General features: G+C 38.8%; 1 protein-coding gene across 1 annotated transcript; it reads right to left on the bottom strand.

Annotated features, from left to right (window-relative positions):
• Positions 1 to 1449: 1449 nt before the first annotated feature.
• On the bottom strand, positions 1450 to 25683 carry pdss2 (prenyl (decaprenyl) diphosphate synthase, subunit 2). Its single transcript, XM_079472529.1, has 8 exons — positions 25089 to 25683; positions 18157 to 18291; positions 11437 to 11635; positions 5916 to 5990; positions 5010 to 5171; positions 4713 to 4841; positions 4168 to 4203; positions 1450 to 1903 (listed from the first exon to the last, which is right to left on the bottom strand). The coding sequence occupies exons 1-8, from the start codon at positions 25313 to 25315 to the stop codon at positions 1748 to 1750; spliced, it is 1119 nt and encodes a 372-aa protein (XP_079328655.1). The 5' UTR covers positions 25316 to 25683; the 3' UTR covers positions 1450 to 1747.
• Between the last annotated feature and the right edge of the window lie 624 nt (positions 25684 to 26307).

The following is a 26307-nucleotide window of genomic DNA, read 5'->3' as shown; positions in this document are numbered from 1 at the left end:
GTATAGTCTGTGTCCAATAGTCTCCCTCTCTGTCTCTCTACCTGTGCGAGGCCAGCCACCATGTTATCAGGAGCTCTGATTGCCACGAACACCTAAACCGCAAAAATGATTTCCATGCGCAAAAACAGAGAAAGGATCAGGGTGATGATACTGAATGCCATAAACTCACTCTGCGTGTCTGTATCTATGTCTGACTTATGATAGGCTGCTGTCTGACCCTTGAAACACACACTTTTATTCTAAACACTGTATATTCTATCCTCTAAGCCTCACCTTATCAAACACAAATCTTTCTGCATTTTCACATTTTCAAATGTAGGTTAGTATCCTTGTGGTGACTGTGTAGAAACCTATAAAACACACATCTGGTGTTTGAATTTCAATTACAAACATTATAATGGTTGCCAGGGTGTTGCTATGTAGTGGCTAAGGTGTGTGGAATGGGTATTTGGTGTGGTTGTTAAGAAGTTGCCAAATGGGCACCAACCAGCCAAAGTAAAAAAACTGATATTTTATATTGCACAGTGTTAGAGCTGTGATGAGGAGTTTCAACAGGGTCACGGTTCAACAAAGTCCAATCGATTCACGGTAAAGGGCGGCAAGATGTTGCGTCAGTGAAAACTTGCTGCATGTTCTTTGCTGCTTCTAGTTTTTCCTGAGTTTTCTCATGTCACCCAAAGGCCAAAATCAATTTTTCATGTATGACCAGAGGCCTTACCCGCTCCTACCAAATAAAGTCAGTGTAATACCCTGCCAGAGAGACATTTTTAAAAAGTGTATGCATTTATCATGCAAGAATAAATGCTTTAGTATGTGTTTATAAACCAGCGGCTCTGAGCTACTAAAGTGTTTCTGCCCCATCCCATGTTTTCATCTTTTACCTGTCTGTCCTTCAGTTAATGTGTGTGTGGCCCCGTGGCTGCTGGTGGTGACCATCGTTCCCCTACGCCCCTCTTCACACCCTAGTCGTCCCCCCGTGGTCACCCGGGAAACCGCAGGCTGCCCAGGATGGCGCCAGCCTTCTCGCTGGTCTGATCAATACTGCAGCATTTCCTGCCCATTCACTCAGGTCACACACTCACCTCATTAATTATTACTGCCAACACTGCTGCTGGAGCACCCCGGCACCCACAACACAAACACACACACACACACACAAACACTCGATTCGCATGCACACAAACACTCTTAAATCACACGTACACAAACACACTTCGTGCACACACTCTATCACTGGCTTTTGGACAAAAATATAAGTTAATACTGCTCTATTATATCAACATGTTCTTTTCCGCAATCACAAATCAATTTACAGTTACTGTATATCAATTTTTGTTTGTCTTTTTTAAGTGCTCTATAGAAATATTGACGTCTACTAAGTACCATAGAGAATCACCTGGCAGTCAACTTGAAGCTTAAGAATAAATAAAGACAACAGGGGAGAAACATAAGGATATTAAAAAAAAATCATTTTATTTTAAAAGACAATCTGGTGATCAAATGAAGAGTATGTGCGAGTCCGGTAAACTGGAAGCGGTTATCGAAATTTAAGACATACGTCAGTTCTGGATTAACAAAACCATCACCTGGATATCTCTGTAGCTTTGTCCTCCAAAGAAAGCATGTCAGAACCTTAAATACTCCAAACAGCGTAATCCAGATGGGCCTAAATTCATCACTTAGAATCAGCTGCATCCTGATCGAGTGGAACTGGATATCATATCTTCATCCAGCTCGACAACCATCTTCAGAACTTTGTGAGGGCGCAGGCCATGTTTTCCAGCGCTGACCGAGCCTCTGAGGGCGGGAAACACTTCATGGACTCTAAGGCCTTGTTGCCATGGTAACTACACAAGTCTAGCGCCTGGCTCACGCCTCTTTCCATCTTTATCAGGCCCCAGAGCTGGAGAAGACACAGAAGAGGGAGAAATCTGAATATCACTCAATCCTTCTCAATGATAAAAATCAATAAATAATGTCTTTGTGAGGAATTCTTTAATTGTTAATTTTTCACTAGACCCTGATAATCTATAAAAATTGTCTTTCTGTGCTGCTTTTAATACAATTTCAAACAAAGTGTACATTCATTGCTTGACTAAAACCTAAAAACAACCTGCACTCTGGAAGTGGTCTTGTATTCCTCCACTGTGCTGTATAAACATGTTTTGCTAGAGGCAAAATGAATTCTGGGATGTGTTGTGCTAAAGAAGCCCTTGGGGGCCTGGAGTTAAAAACAGCAGAAGAGACATGCTTGCAATAATGTGAGACTGAGAAAGCATAATAGAAACAGACACAGAGAGACATTGCTGTGGTAAGGCAGAAGATGCCATCATTCCATCAACTGATGTCTGTAGATCTTGATGTTTGTGTGCTCATTCAGTTTCTTTTTTAATTGAAATTGATTATTTAATTTACTTGAATAAAATTAAGCTTCTTAAGGGTATATAAATATATATATACACCATATCGTCACAGTCCTTCCGAACCTCAGATGCCCAAATTCAAAAGTTTTCAGAAAATGTAAAAAACACTGTACTTTTTAAAGGTGCATTTACTGTGTTGTCAAAGTTGAAAAGCAATACTTTTTTTTTATTGGTTATACTTATTTTGTATATTTTGTTTATGGTTAGATATTTGCAAAACTCAGTGACAAACATAAAGGATAACTAATATTAATGATTTATGACATACATGAAGGATATCTAATAATAATGATTTTCAAAATATGGAGATATCAGAAGGACGAAAATATTTTTTAAAGAAAAAGATTTTTTTAAATCACTCATTTAGTTGAAACTGTATCTCACCATTCTTACTTTAAATGTAAAAATCTGTAAATGTAAAAACAGCTACAAGGCGTAATAGGAACCAGGGGATGTAAACTTTAACTAATTGTATTTTGCTATGGGGAATACAATTTGGTAAAAATGTCGGTTTTTTTAAATAATGTTTGTAACATGAAAGATAGCGATATGACCTCACAATCATCCTGATACGTGTCGCACTTTTGCCGAGAAAAACAATCCAGTGAGTGTACACTGGAGAGGTTTACGTCTCAGGTTTATGTGCTGATAACAGAGATATGCGATGTGTGGGTGTGATATGTCTGTCTGTGCCCTGTTGAAGGAGAATCTCGTGTGATGTTGCTGTCAAACCGTCTCTCTGTCTCCTCTCCAAATAAACCTGCCACTCTATCCCCTAATATCCTGTTTCCACGGCGACCCGAGCTGCTTGTACCCTCCTCCTCCTCTTCCTGCCCCCACCCCATCACTGCCTCCATCTGTCTCCCCGTCTTTCTTCATCTTCATCTTCTCCTTCCGACTTTGCAAATCAAATTTATGAACTTACTTTCGCTCGGTACTCGGTTACAAAACAAACAAAAAACGCATTTGTCATCTCAGTCAGGGCTTCAAACTTTGAAGTATACTGATTACTTCTCAAACCTTTTGAGTTATGTTTTATAGTGATGTAATGAGGTTCTCCTCTAAACCTAATCCTCCCACAAACACATTGCTATTACGCTGATATTATAAAGGGACAGTTCACCCACAAAATTAAATGATGTCATTATTTACAGGCTATAGTTATTTAAAACCAGTATGACTTTTTTCCTCTGCAGAACACAATAGAAGATATTTTGAAGAATGTTGGTAACTGAACAACGGCCGTCCTCATTGACTTTTGCCTCTGTACAATAAAGCGGATGGGTTGGTCGTTCTTCAAAATATCTTCTTTTGTGTTCTGGAAGAAAGAAAGTCATACAGAATTTTTTTTTTGCATGTCTTATATTAAACACTCCCTTTAATATAACTTTTCTGGACACCAATAAACATCACTTTGTTTCACTCATTTGCAGGCTAGGGGCTTGGGAATGATTTTACGACCTCCAGGAAACCGATCTGTTTCATAACTGTTTCATGTTCATCGACAGAAATGTGGCTGGATTCATTGAATAGTGGTTTGACCAGGAAGATTGATTTCTTTAGAATTCAACAGACAATCTCACTTATTCATTGGTCAAATGAAAATCAATCGATTTATGGAGTACTAGTGAAATGTACCCTACTCCATAAACACAAAGTAAAAGCGTTCCAAAAACACCCTAAAATAAATCAGACATTTTTTACATCTAACTCCATTTCTTTAATAATAAAAAACTCTGCTCACCTTTGTGTAATCAATCTGTCTAGCCATATTCTGGGTCTAAACAGAAGAGAGAAAATATGTGAATCCAGAGAATATCATGCTGACACTGTGAAATCTAAACCGTAACCATGTTTTGCCATCAGACGTGAGGCTAAAATTGAATCACTTCAATTAATGATACATACTGTCTAGTCAGTAAAAATATCAACTATATGCCAGTACAGCAGGCTAAAATACAGTCTGGTTTACTTAAGTACCATCACACCTGCTTTAATGGCCCATCCATCTTTATACCAGCCCATGTTTTTCCTCTTGTATGTTTTGTTGCATTACACTGTCTTACAGTTTAAAACCTAATTCATAGTAAAAACTAAACCTAAAGGTTAGGGTTGAAATAAATTATTACAAATAAATTAATAGAATTTAAATGAATATATTATGTATTTATTGGTGTATACAGTTCATAATATAGAATAAAATGACTCATTCCATGATTTTACATACATTCGAACCATTTTCATAGATTTTAGTTTTGTGGTTTTAGTAGTGATGTGGTTGTTCAGTACCTGTTGTAGCTGATGCCGCCATCTCTCAGGACCTACGATCTGTCTGTGGAACACTACAGGAGCTGAATCCAAACTGAACACAGCTGGATCTGACCCACTCTTCATAAAGGGCTGCAGATCAGAGTTAACCTACAAAACAAACATGTCCAGAAATTTTGTACATCATTGCGGAGCTTCTCTAGGCTTAGAAAAAATTGGAAAAGTTCATTTTAACTTTCTGACACAAGCTAAAGCTAACACAGGCACTAAAGAGACAGCTTGCGCCCACCAACAGGGTCTGCAAGAATGTTTATGCACCTTATGTCCCAATGCGAGGTGTTTTCCGTACTGAAAAGCCAAACTCTGAGCTTCGGTACTGTGTTTGGCCAGCTCCATCGCTGCCTGACAACTCTTAGCAAGCAGAGCACCGTGAGACAGGAATGTCTGGTCTTCCCATGATGCAACTGTTAGACCGCTCTCCTTCAGAATGCAGAGAAATATACTAAAATGAGAATTCATGTTAAAAGAATTTTGGAAAGCAATAGAAATAAAACCCATATAAAAAACATACATTTACTGTACAGTTAAATTCCCAAATAAGCAGGATGTGACAGGTATCTTCAAGAATAAATCTATGTATGAATGCGTAAATACAAAAATGGTTTATATGATGGTAAGGGGGTGGGGGGGTCTGTAACTTGAGAAGGGAAGGTGATGCAAATGTCTGCTCGGAAATCTCTCCTCTAAAAAGGGTAAAAGAAACTTGAATCTCCCTCTGTCTCCCTTCCATGTTGCGTTTCTCTCCTCCCCTCAAACATTAAACTATCATTCATTATTTATTGCGCAGATGCTTTAAGTCAGTTTGGAGAAGTTGTATTCCTTCATAAGGTCCGAATATCTTATCTCAATAATTATTTATGACTGTGGAAAATTGTGCTTAATTATAACATTCAATTCAATAACATCAGCACCATGTTTTAAGAATGAAGGAGGAACCACGCATTTTATAAATTACTTATTCCCATAGGATAGAGTTATATTAAATATATAATATTATTCAGGGTTAACAGATGTAAATTAATATTAATTAAACTGCTGAAAAAAATTGATATATGTACATTTCTCAGAAATAAGGACATTTTCTGACAGCATCATGATAGTTGGAGACCCAAACAGCGCCTCTGGTGGCTACATAATATAAATGCAGCAAGCTGAAAGTTGTACCTCTGCAGAACTGGAGCCGTCGTAATAGATTCCTTGCACCACATCCCCGATAGCACTGGAGATCAGCTCCACCACCTACAGCAAACAAGAACATTTACAAAACACTTAAGAGGGAAACGTTCGCGCCACATAAATTACATAAGTTTCTGAGGAAAAGTGTTGACACAGAATCAGCCCCATCTGTTCTGACATTATTATTTATTAGGATATGTGCTGTTTGAGAATACGGGAAAATATTCCAGGCCACTTAGTTTAAAGAGCATCCGAGGGAGATAGAATAACCAGCACTACAGTTATTAAACAGATGGCCAGTCAAAACAGAGTGCAATATCCAGAGGATACAGAGCTTAATGAGAAGTCTGACATCTGCACAAGCTTATTGATTCAGATTCTCACTTATTTTCTAATACACACAAGCAACAAAAACCCTCAGTCATCTGATAAGTTTGTACTTTCAGTTCCATACAAGCGTACAACAAATACATACAGCAGTATAAATCACTAGTCAAAACATCCTGTCAGACATTAGAAATACGAACAGGGAATTTCTATCATAATGTGAAACCAATCCTAAAAGATGCTATTGGGGATTTTCTGCACCTGTAAAATACACTGCCCGTCCAAATAAATGATGTCTTATGCTCCCTGAACCACTCTTTCACAATTTGAGCCCCATACATCCTGGCATCGTCATCTTGGAATAAGCCCGTGCAATAAGCGAAGACAAAATTAATTGGTGGAATAACCTGGTCATTCAGTAGGAATGCACTGATACCGGTTTCGGGACTCGTACTTGTATAGATACACCGATACCAAAGACCGATACTTCACGTGACATACCTGACAGAACTGAAATTTGTGCTACGAAAGTTTGTGACAATTAAAAATGTGTTTTGAGGCAAAGCTTTTAGATTCAGTGTGTTGTGCTTGGAAGATTTCTACTTCACCCAAAAAAAAACAGGAAAAGGCATCATTATTGGTATCAGTGAGTACCAGAAAAGAAATGTCTGTGTTTATATTCGATCTTTAAAAAAATGGTATCAGAGCATCCCTATCATTCAGTATATTCAGGTTGTCAGCTGACCTCATTCTTTGGGCACAAAACATTGCTGAACCTAGACCTGACCAACTGCAGCAACAACCGATCATAGAACTGCCCAGGTGGTGACTTTTTTTGGACAGGTAGTGCATTTAAACATGACACAATGTGCCCGGACAAATTGTGCATCAGGCTTTGAATTAAAGGATTTACTAGAAAGTAAATTCACTTAAAGCCCGTTTTGACATTTACAATGCTTGGATCCGGACTACTAAAGAATATACAGTACTTAGGTACAGTACTCACGCATTACATCCAGTGCTCCTGAGGGGGGCGCTACTCTGTTACAGCTACTCACTGACCATTCACTCTTTCATCCAAATCTTTATACTCATTGCCCGAGGAAACATCCTGCACCTCATTTTTACCATAAGATGGTCGTTTTCTCTTTTCCCAAAAGACCTGCTTGTTGAATCACAGGACCAGAAGAATCTCTGGAGAACAAGAAAAACAGAGCCCTTCTATCCAGACACTCGGCGTTTCCTCATATTTTATATTATGTTACTCTTCTCCGTTCCCCAAAAACTTTCTTTCAAACTTTGTTTTTCTCACTCGTTCCCCCCTCTCTTTCTGCCCTCTGAGTAACTAGATCTTTGAGGAAACAGTGAGGGAACCTGATTCCTCTACCCAAAGCCCAGAGAGGAGAAAGAGCCCCTATAGCGCAGCCAGATGTGCGGCTTCACACACTCCACACGGGGAGAAATTAAAGTGTGTGTGTGACAGAGAGCATGTGTATTTAATCTGCCTATTTGTGTACGTCTGTCTTTTGCGTGAGTGTGTGTGTGTGCGTGAAGTGGGGGGGCTTTTTTTGGAAAGTATCAGATAAGCTGCCCTCTCTGCGTCTCGTCTCATTCCCAAATCCAGCCGGCATCGTGTTTCGCCGACAGGTCTGTGAGGAGAAGAAAGAGGAGACAGCCGCTTGCGGATCCCTTTACCATTTATACTAGTGTCGAGCCAGAATCCCACTCTCTCGCTCGCTCGCTCACACACACACACACACACACACACACACACAGTCTACCAAGTCAGGATCCCACTCAAGGCCACGATACATAATACAGATCAATCAGGGGAAAAACACACAGCCACGGAGAGAAATGACAGATTTTCACCGCTAATGCTCTCACGCTAACTGAACCGTTAGCCCCACTAATACAACAAGGACACGCCCATATTTGCATACACGGCTGCTTGGCAGTTTTGTTTGGTTTAATGTCATTGACATCAAGGACAGGTGAAAAATGTAAGATTTAGGATACTAGACTTTTTAAATATATCACCATTTCTTTTTTATAATCCAATATCCAATATAGTTTTAAAAGGATTTGCCCCCTTCCTTCAAAAGGGGAATTCAGGTGAATGCAAAAAGTGCCCCAATAAACCTAAAATCACACCCTTTTAAAAATATATATTTTGGATAGACAGACATAAATAAATAAACAAACATTTATATTATCTTAAGTTGCTTAAAGGGATAGTTCACCCAAAATGAAAATTCTGATATCATGCATTCACCCTCAGGTTGTTCCAAAACAGATACAAAATTATTGGTTCTGTTGAAGACAAAAGATGATATTTTGGGAAACTAAACAGTTCTGGGGTAATATTGACTAGCATGGTAGTTTTTTTCTGTACTATGGAAGTCAATAGTTTCCCAGAACTGTTTGGTTACAAGCATTCTTCCATAGATCTTTCCTAGTGTTTAGTAGAACAAAGAAATGTACACAGGTTTTCAACAACTTGAGGGTGAGTAAATAATGGAAAAATGTTTGGGTGAACCATCCCTTTAACATTACAAACTAAGGTTCACTATTATGAGGAAACTCTATGGTTAAAGCATTTTAATTTCTATGTTTCTATCTATCTTTAAGCTTTTGTCGAAGCAGAGGAAAGTACACCTACCAAGATATGGAAACACATCCTTGACCTCTAAACAAGTTTACTCTTCAATGAGAATTACCCAATTCTGCCACCGGGAGGTGCTATACAACACGAAAATACATACTCCTGCACACGCCAGTGCACCATCTCCTTGAAGACAAACACAAACACACACACACACACGGGATATAACCTAATCAGGTGTGCAGTTTTGACTGCAGAGGTCTGGTTGTCTGAATGCTGAGAAAAAACACAAACCGTCCGTTTCATCAGTCATGACAATCTGCCGATGTTCTACTGTATTTCCCCATAGTCATTTCCATATCTGTTCATGCACACATTCAAGTGAGCTCTGTGAGTGTGTCTGAGGCTACACAGAAGGAAAAGTGTTTGTTTCCCTCCACAGGGAGAGCTGCATTCTAGAGCGGCACTTGGTGACAGATCCTGCCAACATATTGACATTTAGTGCATGGGTGTGCAGACACGTGTGTTACGGCCGAAGAGATATAGGAGAACTAGAAATGAGTGATTCGTTATATAAGTGCAAATTAAACCCATTTTATACAGTTTGTTAATATGATATGACACGTGATATACACTTCAAACCCCATCAACGAGGTCCAAGCACCCCTTCCCCTTACTTACTTTACTGTGCGCATTTGGCTGCCGCTTCACTTTGGGCTGTTTATTTGTTTGGTCTTGTAAAAACTGTGTATTGTACGTCTTAAATGCTTATAAATCGACTGGGGATTGAAGACTTCAACTTTAACTTCACTTAACTGGAAAATGTATTGTGTCGAGGAGGTGGTGTGCCCTGCTACAGTATGCCGCCTGTTGTGACGCTTCATCCGGCCTACCTGCCGGTGTTTGTTGTGTGCGTCCTGCGGCAGAGTGTCTGCATTCCTGGTGGGAGGTTTTCCTTGTGTCGCTCTGACTCTGCCCAGTGTACATTTGATCACTGTGGTGGATGCATCGAGTGATCCCGTTAGCCGACGGAGTAAACACTCCAACAACCAACAGGAGTAAAGAATTTTCTTAAAGGGACAGTTCACCCAAAAAAGAAAATTCGGTCATCATTTACTCACCCATAAATTGTTCCAAATCTGTTCCAATAAACACAGAGAAAGATATTTGGAGAATGCTTTTAACTAAACTGTTCTTGGCCACCACTTGTAGGAAAAAATGCTTTGTTCTGTTGAACACAAAGATATTTTGAAGAATGTATGAAAGCAAACGGTCTAGGGCACTTTAGACTACCATTGTAATTTTTCCTATTATGGTAGTCAATGGTGGTCAAGAACTGTTTGGTTACAAGCATTCTTTCAAATATGTTTATGTAAAGAAATGTAAACAGAATTGGAATTGGAAGTCGAGGTTGAGTTTAATAATGACAGAATCCTGGAATCTGAATTACATGGATCCATGTATGTATCCCATGCCTCTTTCATTATAAATATACCCCCAGTAACCGGTTAAAGAAACAACTTTGAGTATGTACCTTCAAGGACGTTAATACAGCAACAGCATCCCATTTGAGGGGTTCTAGGATTCTAGTGCAATGTTTTAGGCATCCAGCTAAATTTATAAAAAAAAAACATTTAATTCCTAAATATGTTTTATCTGCAAACAACTGGAATTATGGTCTTTTTCTCATTCAGGTTTGGACTGGCTGCAGAGTTCCGAGTGTGGCAGACAGGCGTATTTGAAATCTCACTTTGTCCCTAAAACTGCAGCTATGTGTATTTTCTTGTGTGAATGAAGGGGTACTTGCGTTATACAGACGGGCAAGACAATAGAGGTTAGAAAACACTGCTCTCAACCACCCCGCAGCATTTATCAATATATCTCACAACATAACTGGCCGTTTAAAAAGCTGTGTGATATCCAGAAACATGTTCTTGTGAGCTGCACTGACCCTGCACAGCGAGAGGCAGACGGGCTGCTGGCCGCATTCAGCTAGACAGTGCTTTGACTGCTACTCTAATTAGAGCTGGAGGAGAACACTGACACTTAATGAGGGGTGTAGGAGACATATGCTCTCACACACACACACACACACACACAGACACACAAAGAGCGAGAGAGAATGAGAAGTATGCAAGTGAATAGAAATTAGTAGGACACACACAGACAGACAGACACACAAAGCACAAAAAATAGCTTTTTGAGCAGGAAGCCAGAAGCGGGTGAGATTGTGCTCTTATACTTTTCATCTCAATGTTTTACGCACAAGCATTCAAAAAGATGACATAAACAACATCATGAACAAAGAGGTGCGTTATAAAATACTTCTCAAACTTGGCTCAATCTGAAAACATCCCCTAGGGCATGTCTTTAACTGGAACTGGATGTATTTATTTATTTATAAAAAAGGATTTTCTTTAGTTAGTAAGTAGCATAAAAGCCTAATGTAAAAACAGACGTTTTATTCTAATTTACAAGTAAACATATTTTTTCATTGCTTATTTGATTGAATGAATGAATGCTTGTTAACCATCTACTCCAAAGGTAAACTGGGTTGAGATGTACTGTATAAAGTACCTTGGTGTTGTTAAGCTGGGCCAGTCCTGTACAGGCATTTGCCAACAAGAAATCGCCACTCAGGACAGCCATCTTGTTCCCAAACTGCATGTCTTTAAGTGGGCCATCTGAGTTCGTCCACTCCTTCAAATTAACAATCCCACGATGCACCAGGAACGCTGTGTGGATCAGCTCTGTGATCTCAGCCAAGTTACGCTGACTGAAAAAAGAGAGAAATAGACACTTAATATTTGAAAATAATAGTCTGGTACGGTGTTGGGTTTCTACTGGAGGTCCATTGTAGAATGCAATGAAAAACCAGTTGAGAAACAATGGTTACAACTAACATTTTCAGAATAACTTGTTGGAACCTGTCAACCAATCAGATCCTCGCTTTATTAATACAACAAACCAGCCTACACACAATCCTTTTAAAATGTGTAGGGCTGTTATGCTGAAAAAGAGAAATATTGTAATTCTGAGAGCACATCAGATCTATAAACAGTCCAAACACTATAGCACGGAAAGGGAGTGATTTGAACCCAAATGTTCTTCTGCACCAGAAGAGATACTGTCAAGTGTTCTGGTGACCGTAATGCACTTCACAAAATACCAACTGCCTCTGATTATCAGACGAGCTGGATTATCAGAATGCCATCACATGGACGTTATAATCAAATGTTGATTTGCCGGGTTCAGGGCCATAATCACCCTGGACCACTGAGGTCCCACTGATAACCGCTATGTAGACACAAGAGATATGTGGAGTGCTGATGACCACTTATCCCTCCTTCAGAGAGAGAGAGAGAGTGAGAGAAGGAAAGAGAGTGAGAAAATGAAGAAAATGTAGCGTTGTTGAAATGATTTTCTTCGGCCAGTACTAGAGGAGCTGGGGTCGCTTCTGAGCACACACACACACACACACACAAAAACACACACACACACACAATGGTCAATGCTTTAGTAATTACAAAGCACTGCAATAATTCTTGTTGTCATTAAATGCTTTTTTAAATTTAATGGAGCATCTCCTGGACTCAATCACCCCCATTGTGCGTCGCTCTCGTCTTCACGCAGCCATTTAGAGCCGGGCCACTGATCTCGGTCAGTTTCACTTCAGCTGACGAGCACTTGACAAGCACTGGTTTGGGTATATACTGATCTGAGACCAGATCTCAGAACGAGGCTCGCAATAGATGAGCATGACTGGGGAAACATACTTTAAGGGTGAGTCAATCCCAAAATTAAAAATCTGTCATCATTTACTCAACCTGGAGTTGTTACAATTCTGTATAAATTTCTTTGTTCCGATTCTTTGTTCACTGATATTTAGAAGAAAGCTTGTAACAAAACAGTTCTTGGTCCCCATTGACTACCATAGGAGGAAAAACTACAATGGTCAAAAGAGCACAAGAACTGTTTGCTTTCCAACATTCTTCAGAATATCTTCTTTTGTGTTCAACAGAACAAAGAAATGTATAAAGCAATTTTTACTTCTATGGTAGTCAATGGTTACCAAGAACTGTTTGGTTACAAGCCTTCTTAAACATATTTTTCTCGGCGTTCATCAGAACAAATACATTTATACAGATTTGGAACAACTTGACGGGGAGTAAATCAAGTTGATGACAGAATGTTCCTTTTTGGGTGAACTGTAAAGAACCCTTAAAGAACATTAATACAGCAACAGCATCCCATGTGAGGGGTTCTAGTATTCTTGTGCAATGTTTTATGCAGTCAGCTAAATGAATAAACCAAAAACATTACATTTGTAAATACTAATGTAAATACAAATTTTATCTGCAAACAACTGGTATTTCTCTCATTCAGGTTTGGACTGGCTGCAGTGTTCCGAGTGTGGCAGACAGACGAATTTGAAATCTTATTTTCCACCTAAATCTGCAGCTATGCCGTCTGTGTTTTTTTTGAGTCAGTGGGCGGGGCAGCACAGGGAGTATAAATAGCTTCAGAACTCAGTTGCATAGCAACCGATGCTATGTCGCAGAGGGGTACCGCCCCTTGACACGCCCCCTTTCTCTGTGTGCTCCATTTTCTCTGCTAATTTAACCCTGAAGCTCAGTGGAGCGTGTGTCTGCATGCTCTAGCACATCCCCTTACAGGTCAAGATGTCAGTCCAGCAAAAGCATCACTACATGTGGTACGCTGTGCATCAGCAAAATTATGATCAAACAGACACAGTTCGGCTTCTTAACTCTTTGAAGAAGTCTTTAGACAAGACACATGCACCAAATTTACCAACATATTACCACCAGTTCTAGATAAGACTTCTCTTAGATCCGCCTGTTTTATTTATGCTATGTGATCATATAAACAGGGTTCAGTTTGAGTTCAGTTTAATTTAAACATTTAGCTCTCAACAAGAAGGGAAGGAAAAAACACTTCTCCTACTTTTGATGTTGATGTGCAAAGCTGTATGTCCAAGCAAACTCAACCAAATTGAAACTCAACTGTTCACTTGGATATATACACATTTGCACAATGCATAAATCACACATATTTTATTATTTATGCATTTACAAACGTTAATTTTTCCTATTGATTCATAATTTAAAGATATAACCGTGGAAAAAATTAACAGACCATTTTTCTCATTTTAAAACATACTATTTATAGGTGTGTTTTTAAAAAAATCTTTCCGTGAGCAGAACAACATTGCTCCTAAATCATAATTTATTTAATAACCTAGATTTTTATCACACATTTCATGTGTCTTTAACATTGCTGCTGGATGACTTTGTCACTTCAGAGGTTTGATTTAGTTGAAATTCAACAAACACTGGATTCAATATATCTAGAAATGAAAATTAGGAATGGTCTCTTAGTTTTTTCCAAGGCTGTTTTTGTCACGGTTTACGGACAGAACCCAAGCGCAGGCAGACGTGAGATAGAAACAAAACTTTATTTAAACAAAAGACCCACGATGGGGAAAACATGAACAAAAACTAAGACACAAATGAAAACTAAAACTTCCCACAAGTGGGAGAAAACAAACGAAGTCCTTTGAATAATAATTCAACAAAATCCACAAATTTGGAACAGGAACAAGATAATCCACAAACAGGAATAATCCAACAAGGTGAGTTCAACAGGGATGATAATGACAATGACCCGACCAGAGACAGAGACAGAGGGAAACTGGGACCAGATAAAGGGAAACACTGCAGAGGACTGATCACACAGGGAGAGTGGTGGCAGGTGACATGAATAAAACACTAAAGGAAAGCTAACAGGAGGATTGAACGAGACTCGAAAACCAAGACTAGGAGAGGAAGGATCATGACAGTTTTTAAGAACTTTAAGATTTCCTTTTGTATGATAAAATCATCAAAACTCGCCAACCAATCGGATCCACAAACTCGGCAAACCGATGTGGCTCATTAGGCTGTAGTAAAGTCTGCTGAATGTGAATGTCACTTTAATGTTCCAAACTGACAGCTTAAAAAAAGTCAAGCAATCATTCAAACAGACATCTCTCTTTCACACATACACAACCATGAGCATTCGTGTCACACTTATCACCATCCACCTCAAATGCACACACATCTGCTTCCACCCACACTGTGTGTTTGCGTGTGTGTGTGAGTGCATGCTTGCACGTGAGTGACTGACTGAAGATACATTTTACAAATGCTGCATGTCAAAGAGGAGGAGAGCAGCACGGCAATTCATCCATCAGCACCATTAAACACACCTCTAACCAGGAGCAAGAGAGGGGAAAGAGGTGCGCCATGGTTGACGGGGATTTAAAAAAAGAGAAAAAAGCAACAGGAGAGAAGAAACAGGTGTGCTATATAACTACATGTATAAAACAAATGTTCATACGGTTTGTGCTGACTGGTGTTCAAAGGCTTTAGACACGTTTTTTTAAACTGGAAATGCATAAACATGGAAATATATTTGGTCTTCCTGCTGTCTATCCCTTTAATTCAACAAGTAAGTTAATTCTATAAAAAGCTTTATTCTTTTGCTAACTGCATGATTATTCCAAACACTTGAGTAGATTTCCGAAGTATTTTTGTTCTTAAAGTACTGAAAAATCTAAATTTTTCTAAAAGCACTTAAGAATCTGTCGGTAACATTAACTATGAGTTCTACCAACATTCACAATTTTTTCACACACAAACATGAATAAAGGGTCAGCCTTGAATCTATTAAGCCTCAGGGCAACTACATCACCACCCTGTTTCCATGACACCCACCTCCCAGCTGTGGAACTATGAGGTCACTTCCTGTTAGATCCACAGGCCCGGCTGCATATTGAAACGTGGGGTTGTACAAGCAAGAGAACACGAAAGAAAATAAGGCTGTGCGGTGATGAGTGCTGGTCCCTCCTCTCACTCATTTTGACACTCTCTTTCCCTGCTCGGCAAGAGAGAAAGAGTTCATTCAGACAGCTTACACACACATACACACACACTGCCAAGTACAACAGCCGCTTCTGGTAACTCCTTGGCAGTGCAGCCAAAGGATATGCACACACACACCAGCCTGTTTAGAGCGAGAGGATTTCAGAATGGAACCAGTGGATGTGGTTGCATGAGTGCGTGTTGCGCGTCTGTCAATTTCGTATCCTTAACTGGACATAATTTATCCTGATCACTTTCATATCCTGTTTCCGATGATCGTTCTATTACACACAAGCAACCACGCATGTGAAAACACCGTTACCATAGACGTTGTTTTCCCATAAACCTCGTTCTCTCCTAATTCAGTGTTGGTTTTTGAAACGATTTTTTCTCTCTCACTCTTCTAGGGAAATAAAAAGTTTCAACTTCCTCAGTTTTAGAAAGCGGTCTCAAACTGGCCTCAGGTGACATTTCGAAAACTGTCAGATCAGTGTTATTAGCCAGAAGCAAAGGCAGCCAGAAGAAAGGTCGGAATGAAATGCTATCAGTGTGACTCAATGTGGGCTCAGACTCATTTTTAAACATTTCAGCGAGCAGTGTGTCGCTTCGAGACAAAGTTAACTGTCACAATTTTTTTTTATTTATTTTTTACTCATTTTCACCATAATGTTTTTTGTTAAATACCACAAATAAGACGACAAATATAAGTTATATTCACAAGTTCAGACGACAATAGGTCATTTGCAATCACGTGGTTTGTATGACACGCAAGGGGCGGCAGGAGGGCAGCAAGTGATTTTCCTCCATTGGAATTCACTATAACAAACTCAATGTATCCATGTTTCACGACCTGAACAACGGTATGCCCAAATAAATTTCAAACATTCATTGTAATAAACACTAGCTTCTGTTAAAAGAATGAGCCCTTAGTAAATGGATAAAGTGAAAAATCTTGCGTGAAGCGTTTCTTCCCCATAGAAGTCTATTATAAGGATATAGCTTAACGTACTAAAACAACAATCATGGAAAACCAAAATAAATAAATTCTTTCATCACTGATATCGAACATAAACATGACAACAGAAAAGTTTTATGTTCTGAGCTTGTCGCTGCCTTGAGCCATGTTACATGGTTTCTTTAAATGAACTTTAATAAAGAACAAGCTTAATGTGAGACTGGTCCTATCCCTGTTATAAGTGCTTGTTCTTTAAACAGTAGCTAGAGTTAATTACAATTAGGGTTGAACAGAAATGAGTTTTTACGTGGTTTCGGTACGCTAAGCGGTTTCATTATAATGGACTTATATGGGGGAGAAATGCTAAACGCAAGATTAATCCCTTTATCCGTTTAAACAGGACTCGGGTTTGACAGAAATTTGTGCTCACCTGGTCTTTGTTTAGGTACGTTAAGCCTCATTAAGCGTTTTTGAAAGTCCTCCGGCTCGGCTCTCCCCAACCGCAGATTCAGGTTTACAAGCCACTTTTATCTCAGATTCTCAAGTCAATAATCGCATTTTCCCCCATCATGAACATCATGGTTTGATCCATTTGAACAATCAGAAAATTATGAAAAACACAGGTATTTTGAGTATTTTCTAGTGAATTCCTATGGAGAAAATCCCTTGCTGTTCTCCATCGGGCTTTTCACTCAGTGCCGTGACATCATGTGCAAAGAACCTATTGCATAATTTCAGTTGGTGAAAATGACAAAATGACAAAAACATTTACAAATCCACCATTTCCTTACTTTTTATCTATAAATTTGTTTTTCTGAATTTGAACTGAAATTATACTGAGTATTATAATACTTTTTTCAAATGTTATGTGAATGTCTATATTTTAGTGACTTTTCCCTTTTCTTGTGTATTAGAGACTAGGTCATTGCATTACATAAAGCAGACACTGATGGGTATTGCAAAGTGACTCCACAAACATTTAATTAGCAAGTTCATTGATGAAATTAACACTGCTTAAAACTGTCAGATCCAAAAACTTTCACTCAATAATATTATGTCATCATTAAAAAAAAACAAATCCACCAATAAATGCACACAAACACTTACCAATACATCTGTACACATACATACAATTTTTTTTATCATTTTAGCTTGTTTTTGGCCTCCATTTTTTCATCCAAAACACTCTATGACTCATCTAGTCTCTCTGTTTTTCTGAGCCAGATGTCTGGTCTGTGTGTGGCAGCAATCATTTCTTACTAATGACAAGAGCTACAAGCTGTTAAAGCCCCATGACCCTTACAGAGACGAGAAAGCACAAATCAGAGGGAGAACGAGGGTGACAGACAGACAGAGAGAGAGCGAGGGACAGAGAGAGAGAGAGAGAGAGAGAGAGAGAGAGAGAGAGGGCATCTGTACCTGGGGTAGATGCCGCTGACCATGCTGTCATGTATCGGGTCACTGGTGCTGGAACTTGGACCGGCTGCTTTTGACATGAGCAGAACCACAAGACCTCTCATTTGTAGATTGTTCCGGCTGTCATACACGAATCCCCTTCAAAACAAAACATAAATGTAAATGAGTAGATACAGTGCAGTGTCCATGTGTCATGTGTCCAGGGCTCATGTGACACCCCTTTTCATCTCTCTCCACTGGCTACCGGTTGAAGCCCGGATCAGATTCAAGTCACTGATGTTTGCCTACAGGACTATCGCTGGATCTGCGCCGGCATATTTTCACACCCTACACCCCATCAAGAGCCCTTGTAATGCCTTCTCATAAGGGCACTAAATCCCTTTCTCGCTCAATCTCCCTGGTGGAACATTATTCCTAATGCGGTCCGGTCAACCACATCTCTCACAACCTTCAAAAAACTACTTTAAAACCCACCTCTTCGGCGAATACTTGACAGACAAATGAAAAAAAAACACTAACCCTCTTCTCTCAACAGGTAGTGGTCTAGCTTTTGTTGAAACTAGTAACTTTGTATAAGCACCTAATGCACTATTGCTCTTTTATGACTTATTGCTCCCGAAGTCGCTTAGGTTAAAAACGTCTGCTAAATGACTAAATGTAAATGTAAATCGTTAAAATAATCACCAACCCTGACAGGACAGGACCCAACTACAATCGTTGTATGACTTCAACATAACTTGGCATTGGGCTATTTCTTTACAAACTATTCAATCAAAACATTTTTGTTAACAAGAGGTCCTCAAAACATGAATTTTATGAGAGCAATAAAAACCTACTGTTGCATTTCTTCAGTATTTGATACCAATGTACTGAATGATTACCATAACACTACAGTATACTATTGCATTTACTATACAGCACATGCTAATCCAAGGTATTTAAAAGCGCAGTCTGCAATCTGAAAACTTTTATTTCTATAAGACCAACTGCACATTTTATAAGATCATAAAGGCTGATGGCTGTGCTCCTTCAGAATGAGAAATAACGAAGAGGAGAAATGCGATTAAGAGTCATAACTTTCTAAGACAGTAAGAGTTCTCAAGTTCCTCCTGATGTGCAGGGTTCTCCGCACTCTATACTTGCAGTGTATATTAAAAGAACCACAAAAAAAAAACTCTTCGTAGAGATCAACAAGAGTCTAGACCTCACACAGGTCGATATGGGCATAATGTACATCAGAAAAACAGACTCTACTTCTCTTCACAGAGATCTCTTCACGGAGATCATGAGAGTCTAAATCTTTTAAGAGAGAGGTAGACAAGAGCATACATCACTTCATAAAGATCACAGAGGATTATGAATGAAGTCTATGTCTCTTTATACAGACTGACCGGAGTCTATTATAAGGGCCTTGACTCCAACATGTTTGCAATCGAATATCTAAACTAGAACAAATGCCACTTCAATTTGCTAAGATCCAAAATGCTAAGTTGACGACAAAGCAAGTCTCGAGTTAGTTTGGTGCTGGCTGCTACAAGGGCATATTCAGTCAGAAAAGGGACCAAAATAACAGAGATTTGAGGGTGGGGCCATTAAGCAACCATCCAAAATACCAAAAGGCTGAATGCCAACTTGCCGAAAACACCCAGAGACTTTAAGCATCACTAAAGTTGTCTTACAAATGTCATAATCTAGTTGAATAATACTGGTTCCTAAGAAAATAAAAGCTTTGAATGTGGGATCAAATGTGCAGTGTGACCATCTTTCTACACAATATCCTAATTATGTTTAAATGAAATTCACAGTGTCAAACTAACAAGGCAATATGACGTTCCAAATACAATCTCGCCCTCTTTTCACCTCTTTTCACCTCCCATCTCCCCCTTTTTCTCTCTCTACAGTGGAGAAAAAGATCCTGCACACACACAAAGACACTCTCAAGCCTGTTAATCACAGTGTCATGGGGGCTCTCGAAGACAGAGGTCACCGCTGTTATGAGCTGGTCTGCCTTTCAACGTCATGATTAATTCGCATCCGTGAGACGGTTGGTGGTTGGTTCTATAAACCTTTACTTTGCTCTATTATCTTGCATAAAATCTACATATATTACAAATAACTAATTGTGGTCTATGGATAGAGCAGCACAAATGGTCAAATTTCTCTCTTAAGCCCTATTCGGATGGTAATCGTTTCTCATAAGGACGTCTGCCTGCTTACAAAGAAATGAGATGAGATAAGAACACAGACATTCTAGATTTACCCACTGTAAATAGTGAATATTTCTTACCTTTGTATCAGAAACAATTACCGTCCGAATAGGGCTTTATTTAATCATTCATTGTCACCTCGTAACTCAGCGTAAGAACCACTTTCTCTAATTATTTGGTTCCTTTTTACAGGAAATTGTCAGTAATAGCCGAGACACATAATTTCCCTATAATTAAAAAAATTCTTTGTACATGGGTATGGAAAACATTTATTTATTTCCAAATAAGACCCCCTGCCTAGACTAATATGAGCAGAAAGAACCTGCAGACGTGTTGATGTTAGTGCTGAGGTGATTGGCAGTAACAGAAATCCAGAGTTGCCAAAATTGTAACTTTTGTCCGCTACATATATTTTGTGTCGTAGTAGATTTCATGATATTAATTGAGTACACTTTACTTAATGCTATTGAGTCAAAATTTTAATTTAAATTATAGAAAAAAAATCTCGGAATTCTAAATGCACGAATTATTGAGTGAAATCAATTAAATTTGATCATATTCAACTCACTTGTAAAAGGGATCTTTACTTAATTATTTCGTGGTGGGACTACATTCATTATTTTAGTTCATTTCGCCAACCGAGCAGTGAATTTAGAGTATGCGTGTGACAGCATTAGAAGAGTCATTTTTGTGAAAATGTGCTTTTATGTGCTTCACAATAAAACTAAAGAATATATAGTGTTAATTTTTCAGTTGTCTTAGATTAAGAAGATATGTATTTTTGAGTTTCCTGGTTACCGTGGTTTAGAAGAGTGTTGCTTGTACTTAGGTTATGGGAGAGCGTTTTTTTCACTCAATGACAGTAATCTCAGTGCTGAGAAAACTCTAATAATACTTGAACATTATACGTATATATTGTTATCAATAAAACATGTTAAACTGAAGTTAAAAAAGATCAAGATGTTAACTCCAATGCTTAAATTTGTATTTCTTCTTGATTTTTTCCAATCAAGTTCATCATAGGACGTGCTTCAATAATTTAGGTAATTTTATTGATTTAATCATGGAATATGGCACTAAAAATAACCTTTAAAGTACTTACAAATATTTTGCATAATATTGTTACCATAGTGTTTTATGTAAATATCTGTGTAATTTTTTAGAGTGAGATTTAAATGCATATAGCAGAAATGGGACAAGATTGAAATTCTAATCTACAATCTATTTAAATTACAAGGGCTACAGTTGCCGGGCAGTGGGGCACAATGCTGTTCCCGTGACGACAGTGGCTGTAATCCCGTTTCCAGGCAAAGAGTCGCTTGTCATGAATCACAACCGTGGTAATCGAGATGAGATGACACCCAGACACGCCCTCCACCAAACAGCAGAGAGAGAAAAAAGGATACAGAGAAAGAGAGAGAGGGGCGGGCAGGATATACCCTGACAGAATAAAAGAAAAATCGACTGGTGAGGAATATATGAGAGTGGAAAGCTGGAAATACAGAAAAGTGAAAGATAACAGGAGAATGAACCAAGCAGCTCCCATATTCATCAAGTCACATCTTTGAGGCAGGTAACACACAGGTTATGTTGATCCATCCATCTAGCTCTGTAATATTTATCTCTATATTTATGTATTTGTTCTAAAATATATTTCAGACTAATATTTTGATTGTCATTTTAAGAGTACAAGAACTCGTTTTTAACTAATTAATTTAAAAAGAAAAAAATTCAACATCAATCGACCAATAAACAGATTACGAATATATACTGCAAGTAAATTTAATGCACACAAAATACTTTATTCTATAGTTTATTCTGATATTTATTAAGTCGAATCAATTAGAACTGATTTTTTTAGTCAAATTGTAAAACCACAGAACTGTAATTTGATGTGCATTATTACAGTGTTAACACTCATGTCACAAGACAAGAATCACAAAAACTCATTAACCTTTAACAAACTTAATGGCCAAATAAAAGCACATTTTCATTTAACACATGATCACAGCAGTGTTACGCAGTTTATGTCACCAGCTAAAGACCTAATTGCCAAAGGCTTTGGTTCATATTTTTAAAAGATACTAACACAAAGGTCAGACTAGAGCAAGCTGAAACAATCTGGTCACATACACCACACAGAAACACGCACACCATCACTCTATCAGACAGAATCTGCATCTCAAACACACACGCACAAAGAGAGCACACATCATTAAATCACAAACTCACTTTACTGCAAAGGGAGGAGCAGAGAGTCATTAAAAAAGATGAGTGATGATAAGAAATCAAGGAAAGAGGGAATGAAGGAGAGAATGAGTGATGGAACCTTACAAACCAGCATGCAGGAGTGTGCAGCGAAGTACTGTGTGAATCTGTCTAAGGGACGCATTCTGACTGCACCGGCTTTAATTGTTGGCCGGGGAAATGCGCAGTTCACCCATTACAGTGTGTAATGCTGTTTCTCTACGCAAGATTTTTACATACTTAAAAATAGTTCAACAGTCCACAGATCACCAAAGTCAGTTTAAAACAATGGATAAGATAAATATGAAAGAGGGAGACTCCAGACTCTTTCAGCATCGATAAATGGGAGTGCAGCTATCCTCTAACCATATTTAAACTGCCCAGTCAAAACTTCACAACGGATGATGTCATTGGGAAAATGTGTGACACTGCTCTATGATTAAAAGACTGTATGTACAAGACAGTTGCTTAAATTGTTTAAGACAAAAATGTTTTGTGGTTCAGTAGGGCCCCGTCACAGGCATGTATTTGTGTGTGGAAATGTTTTAGATTGTTGCACTTCCCCTGACGTGCCGCGGACATCTCCGCAAGCTCGTGCCGCAACCGCAAGTGACTCTGAACTCTGATTTGCTGAGGCTTGTTTTTTAAGAATGAACAGAAAGCCGAACTGGAACGTGAGCTGGCACAGCCCGGCTCGCCAGCCTTCCATTGTAGGTATAAATATCTTGGCGCGTCTTAAAAGACGGCTGAATTTGCACTGACGCTAAGGGTCCCCCCTCCCTTGTCAAATGGACTGTCATATCAGATTTAGGTGTATAGGTTATTACACCCTTGGGCTACTGTTTCCAGCACTGTCGTCTGGATGGGCCAGATTGGGTTCCTGAACTCCCTCTCACTCCCCTCTCTCTCTCTTTTACCCAACCAAACACACAAACACTAAGGTCCTGCTGTCCTCTTAAACTTTCTCTCTGTGTGTCCTTCAGCTGGTAAGCATTCTGATGTCCAGCTCTTGTTTTAAGTTCATCAAAGGCAAAATAAATGGAAGTTTTGTGCAGCAACAAAACTCACATAAGCATAAAATGAAAACAACCCTAAGAAACACACCGCTTTACTAAAGAGAAACAAAGAGATGAGCTTGACCTCTATCTCTGTGGGCTGCTTGTCCTGAGCGCTATCAGACTTCAAATAGCAGCCACAGGGGGGAGCCTCCTGAATTTTGGCAGTGACAACTTTGAAGAAACCTAATATTAAGAGCGACTTTTAAGTATTACATCAAATCGTATGACTTTCTTTCTAATGCAGAAAACAAATGAAGATATTTTGGTACAGAAAACCATTGGTCCATTGATTTGCATTGGTTTTGTTTCCATAAAATTGATTTTTGCGAAATATCTTCCTTTGCATTTTGCATAAGAAAGATAATCACACAGGTTTAAAACAGGTTCAGTAAATGATGACGGTAAATGTAAATTCCTTTAAGTAACCTACAGGTTAGGCACCTTGCACAACAATACTCCTATTTCTACCTGGAACAGGACCTTAGACCTTACAGCTGCAGTCCATGCATACTCTCTAGATTCCGTTTTAAAAATATAAAGTGAAAAATTATCCAATGACTTAAACAGTTTGATTTGAAAGTGAAAGAGATATCTTGAAAGTGACCTATTTGTCAGATATGGTGACCCATACGCGAAGTGTGACCTCTGCATTTAACCCATTCAGAGAGTGGTGAACACACGCACAACAAGTCGTGAACACACGTACACCCGGAGAAATGGGCAGCTATCACTGCAGCACCCGGGGAGCAAGTAGGGGTAAGGTGCCTTGCTCAAGAGCACCTCAGTCGCTACCCGCCGGCCCTCAGAATCGAACCAGCAACATTCTGGTCACAAGTCAAACTCTCTAACCATTAGGCCTCGACTGCCATGAGGCATTCTCTTTGAGTTAAAGTGCTTCTGCCCATCAAAAATTATGGATCTAAAATGTTAACTAAAGATTCTTGGCCAAAAAAGTGAATGACCCCTTACCATTTTTAGCACCGAATTCCATAAAAAACGCATGAGGAAAAATGAACTGGTCAAACCATTTTATAGGATCCCTAACATTGAAAAAAAGTATGTATCTAAAGGAAGCAAATAAAGCTCCCTGGCTGTGGTCGTATGTGTGCAACGTCTGCATTCTGTACGATTCACCTATTATATTCAGGTAAATTATCTTGTCATTAGTAATTCAGGTACACACTTTGACCTTTCATGGGTTTGGAGAACTCCCGCGTATTGCGAGAGCGGTTCGATTATATGACATACGCCGATCAAACTGAGCCACAATTAAGGCATTTGAACACAACTTAACGAAGTTATTAGTAAACTATTACTTACTGTAAGAAAGCATGCACATGAAGATGATCATGAAACGTCAGGCCGACCCATTTAATATTCATGAATTGGTAAATTCGTTGTCATTAGACGTGCATATAAATACCTGGCGGTGTTAAGCAGAGGGTGTTTCGTTCCGACCAGCTTCCTTACGTGCATGGCCACGTTGCTGAGCTCATCACTCAGCAAACATCGTAAACTCATGAAAGAAGTGGGATATCCTACGATCTTCTCCGCATCGGACACAACTTTAGTCCAGTTAGAGGGAGACGGGCTGGAGAAAATGCTCAGATTCCTCCGTCCGATGCAACAGAGACGTGACCTCCAAGCCATTTTAACAATAAGTCAAACTAAAACAGCAGTAACTTGAGCAAGTGAATGTTCATTTGTCTTTCAGGTCGTTCCACATGAGAGATCTCTGGCACTGTCTTCCTTAGTGTCAGTTGCAGCCTCTGTCTGTCCTGGCCAATGTCAGCTCTTTACAGATAAAAACATATCTTCCTTGTATACGGACGTCACCATCAGCGGTAGAAGGATGTTGTTAAAAGTCCATTAAAAAAAACGAAGAGTGTGTGTTAATGTACAAACGTACACTTTGACTGAGTTAAACTCACAAGCTTTGACAGCTGCACCGGGTCGCCATTTTCTGCGAATCACTTTACGACCTGTCGTGAAAACGACGTGGTTAACCCCTTCGTCCCCAGAACCCTTTTGACGACTAAATTAAATTAAATTTACGTCTAATTGAAATTACGTTATTTAAAATGTATATTTAATATTGATATGTATACTTTGTTTAAATTTATATTTTAATCGTACAACTTTTAACAGTATAAATATAATAAAAATAACAGTATAAATAAACATATTTATAAACATAAATCATAATTACAGTAAGTTCAACATTTATAGGCTACTGTTCATCATATTAAACTAATATTCGATTATAATTATATTAATTATACATCTCAATGATGTGATATAATTGAAATGTTCAGGTTGTGTTGTTGGCCAAGAAACCTTTTCTCACTGACAGACTGTAATAGGCTTTGGGACGGAATTCAATTTAACACTTTTTTAATAACTTTCACTTTGTTTTCAATCTTGATCGGGACAGCATATGCCCAATATTGCATGCTGCAGAGTGATCATTCTGGATTTGAGACAATCCCTATGTTGAAATCAGTCTAGCTAAATTAATTGGGTTCAAAGGGTTGACTCTAGCAGTATCAGCTGTTAAAAAGACAAGGATTTTTACTCAAGCGAAGGATCCCCAATGATGTCAAAGGCTACTGTACTTTATACAACAGGGAAACACAATGTAT

The sequence above is a fragment of the Barbatula barbatula genome, assembly GCF_947034865.1.
Source record: "Barbatula barbatula genome assembly, chromosome: 14".
Classification (NCBI taxonomy): domain Eukaryota; kingdom Metazoa; phylum Chordata; class Actinopteri; order Cypriniformes; family Nemacheilidae; genus Barbatula; species Barbatula barbatula.
The sequence above is the reverse complement of the archived record's forward strand: the minus strand, read 5'-3'. Positions and strand labels throughout refer to the sequence as shown.

What these genes read in the sequence shown, in the direction of transcription:
- pdss2 (XM_079472529.1), bottom strand. Translation starts at nt 25,315, where the DNA reads ATGGCTTGGAGGTCACGTCTCTGTTGCATCGGACGGAGGAATCTGAGC. An exon ending in GTCAGCGGCATCTACCCCAG is followed by an intron (nt 11,636 to 18,156) that starts GTACAGATGCCC and finishes CTCTTTTTTCAG; the next exon opens with TCAGCGTAACTTGGCTGAGA. An exon ending in CCCAGCTTAACAACACCAAG is followed by an intron (nt 5,991 to 11,436) that starts GTACTTTATACA and finishes TGTTTGCTGTAG; the next exon opens with GTGGTGGAGCTGATCTCCAG.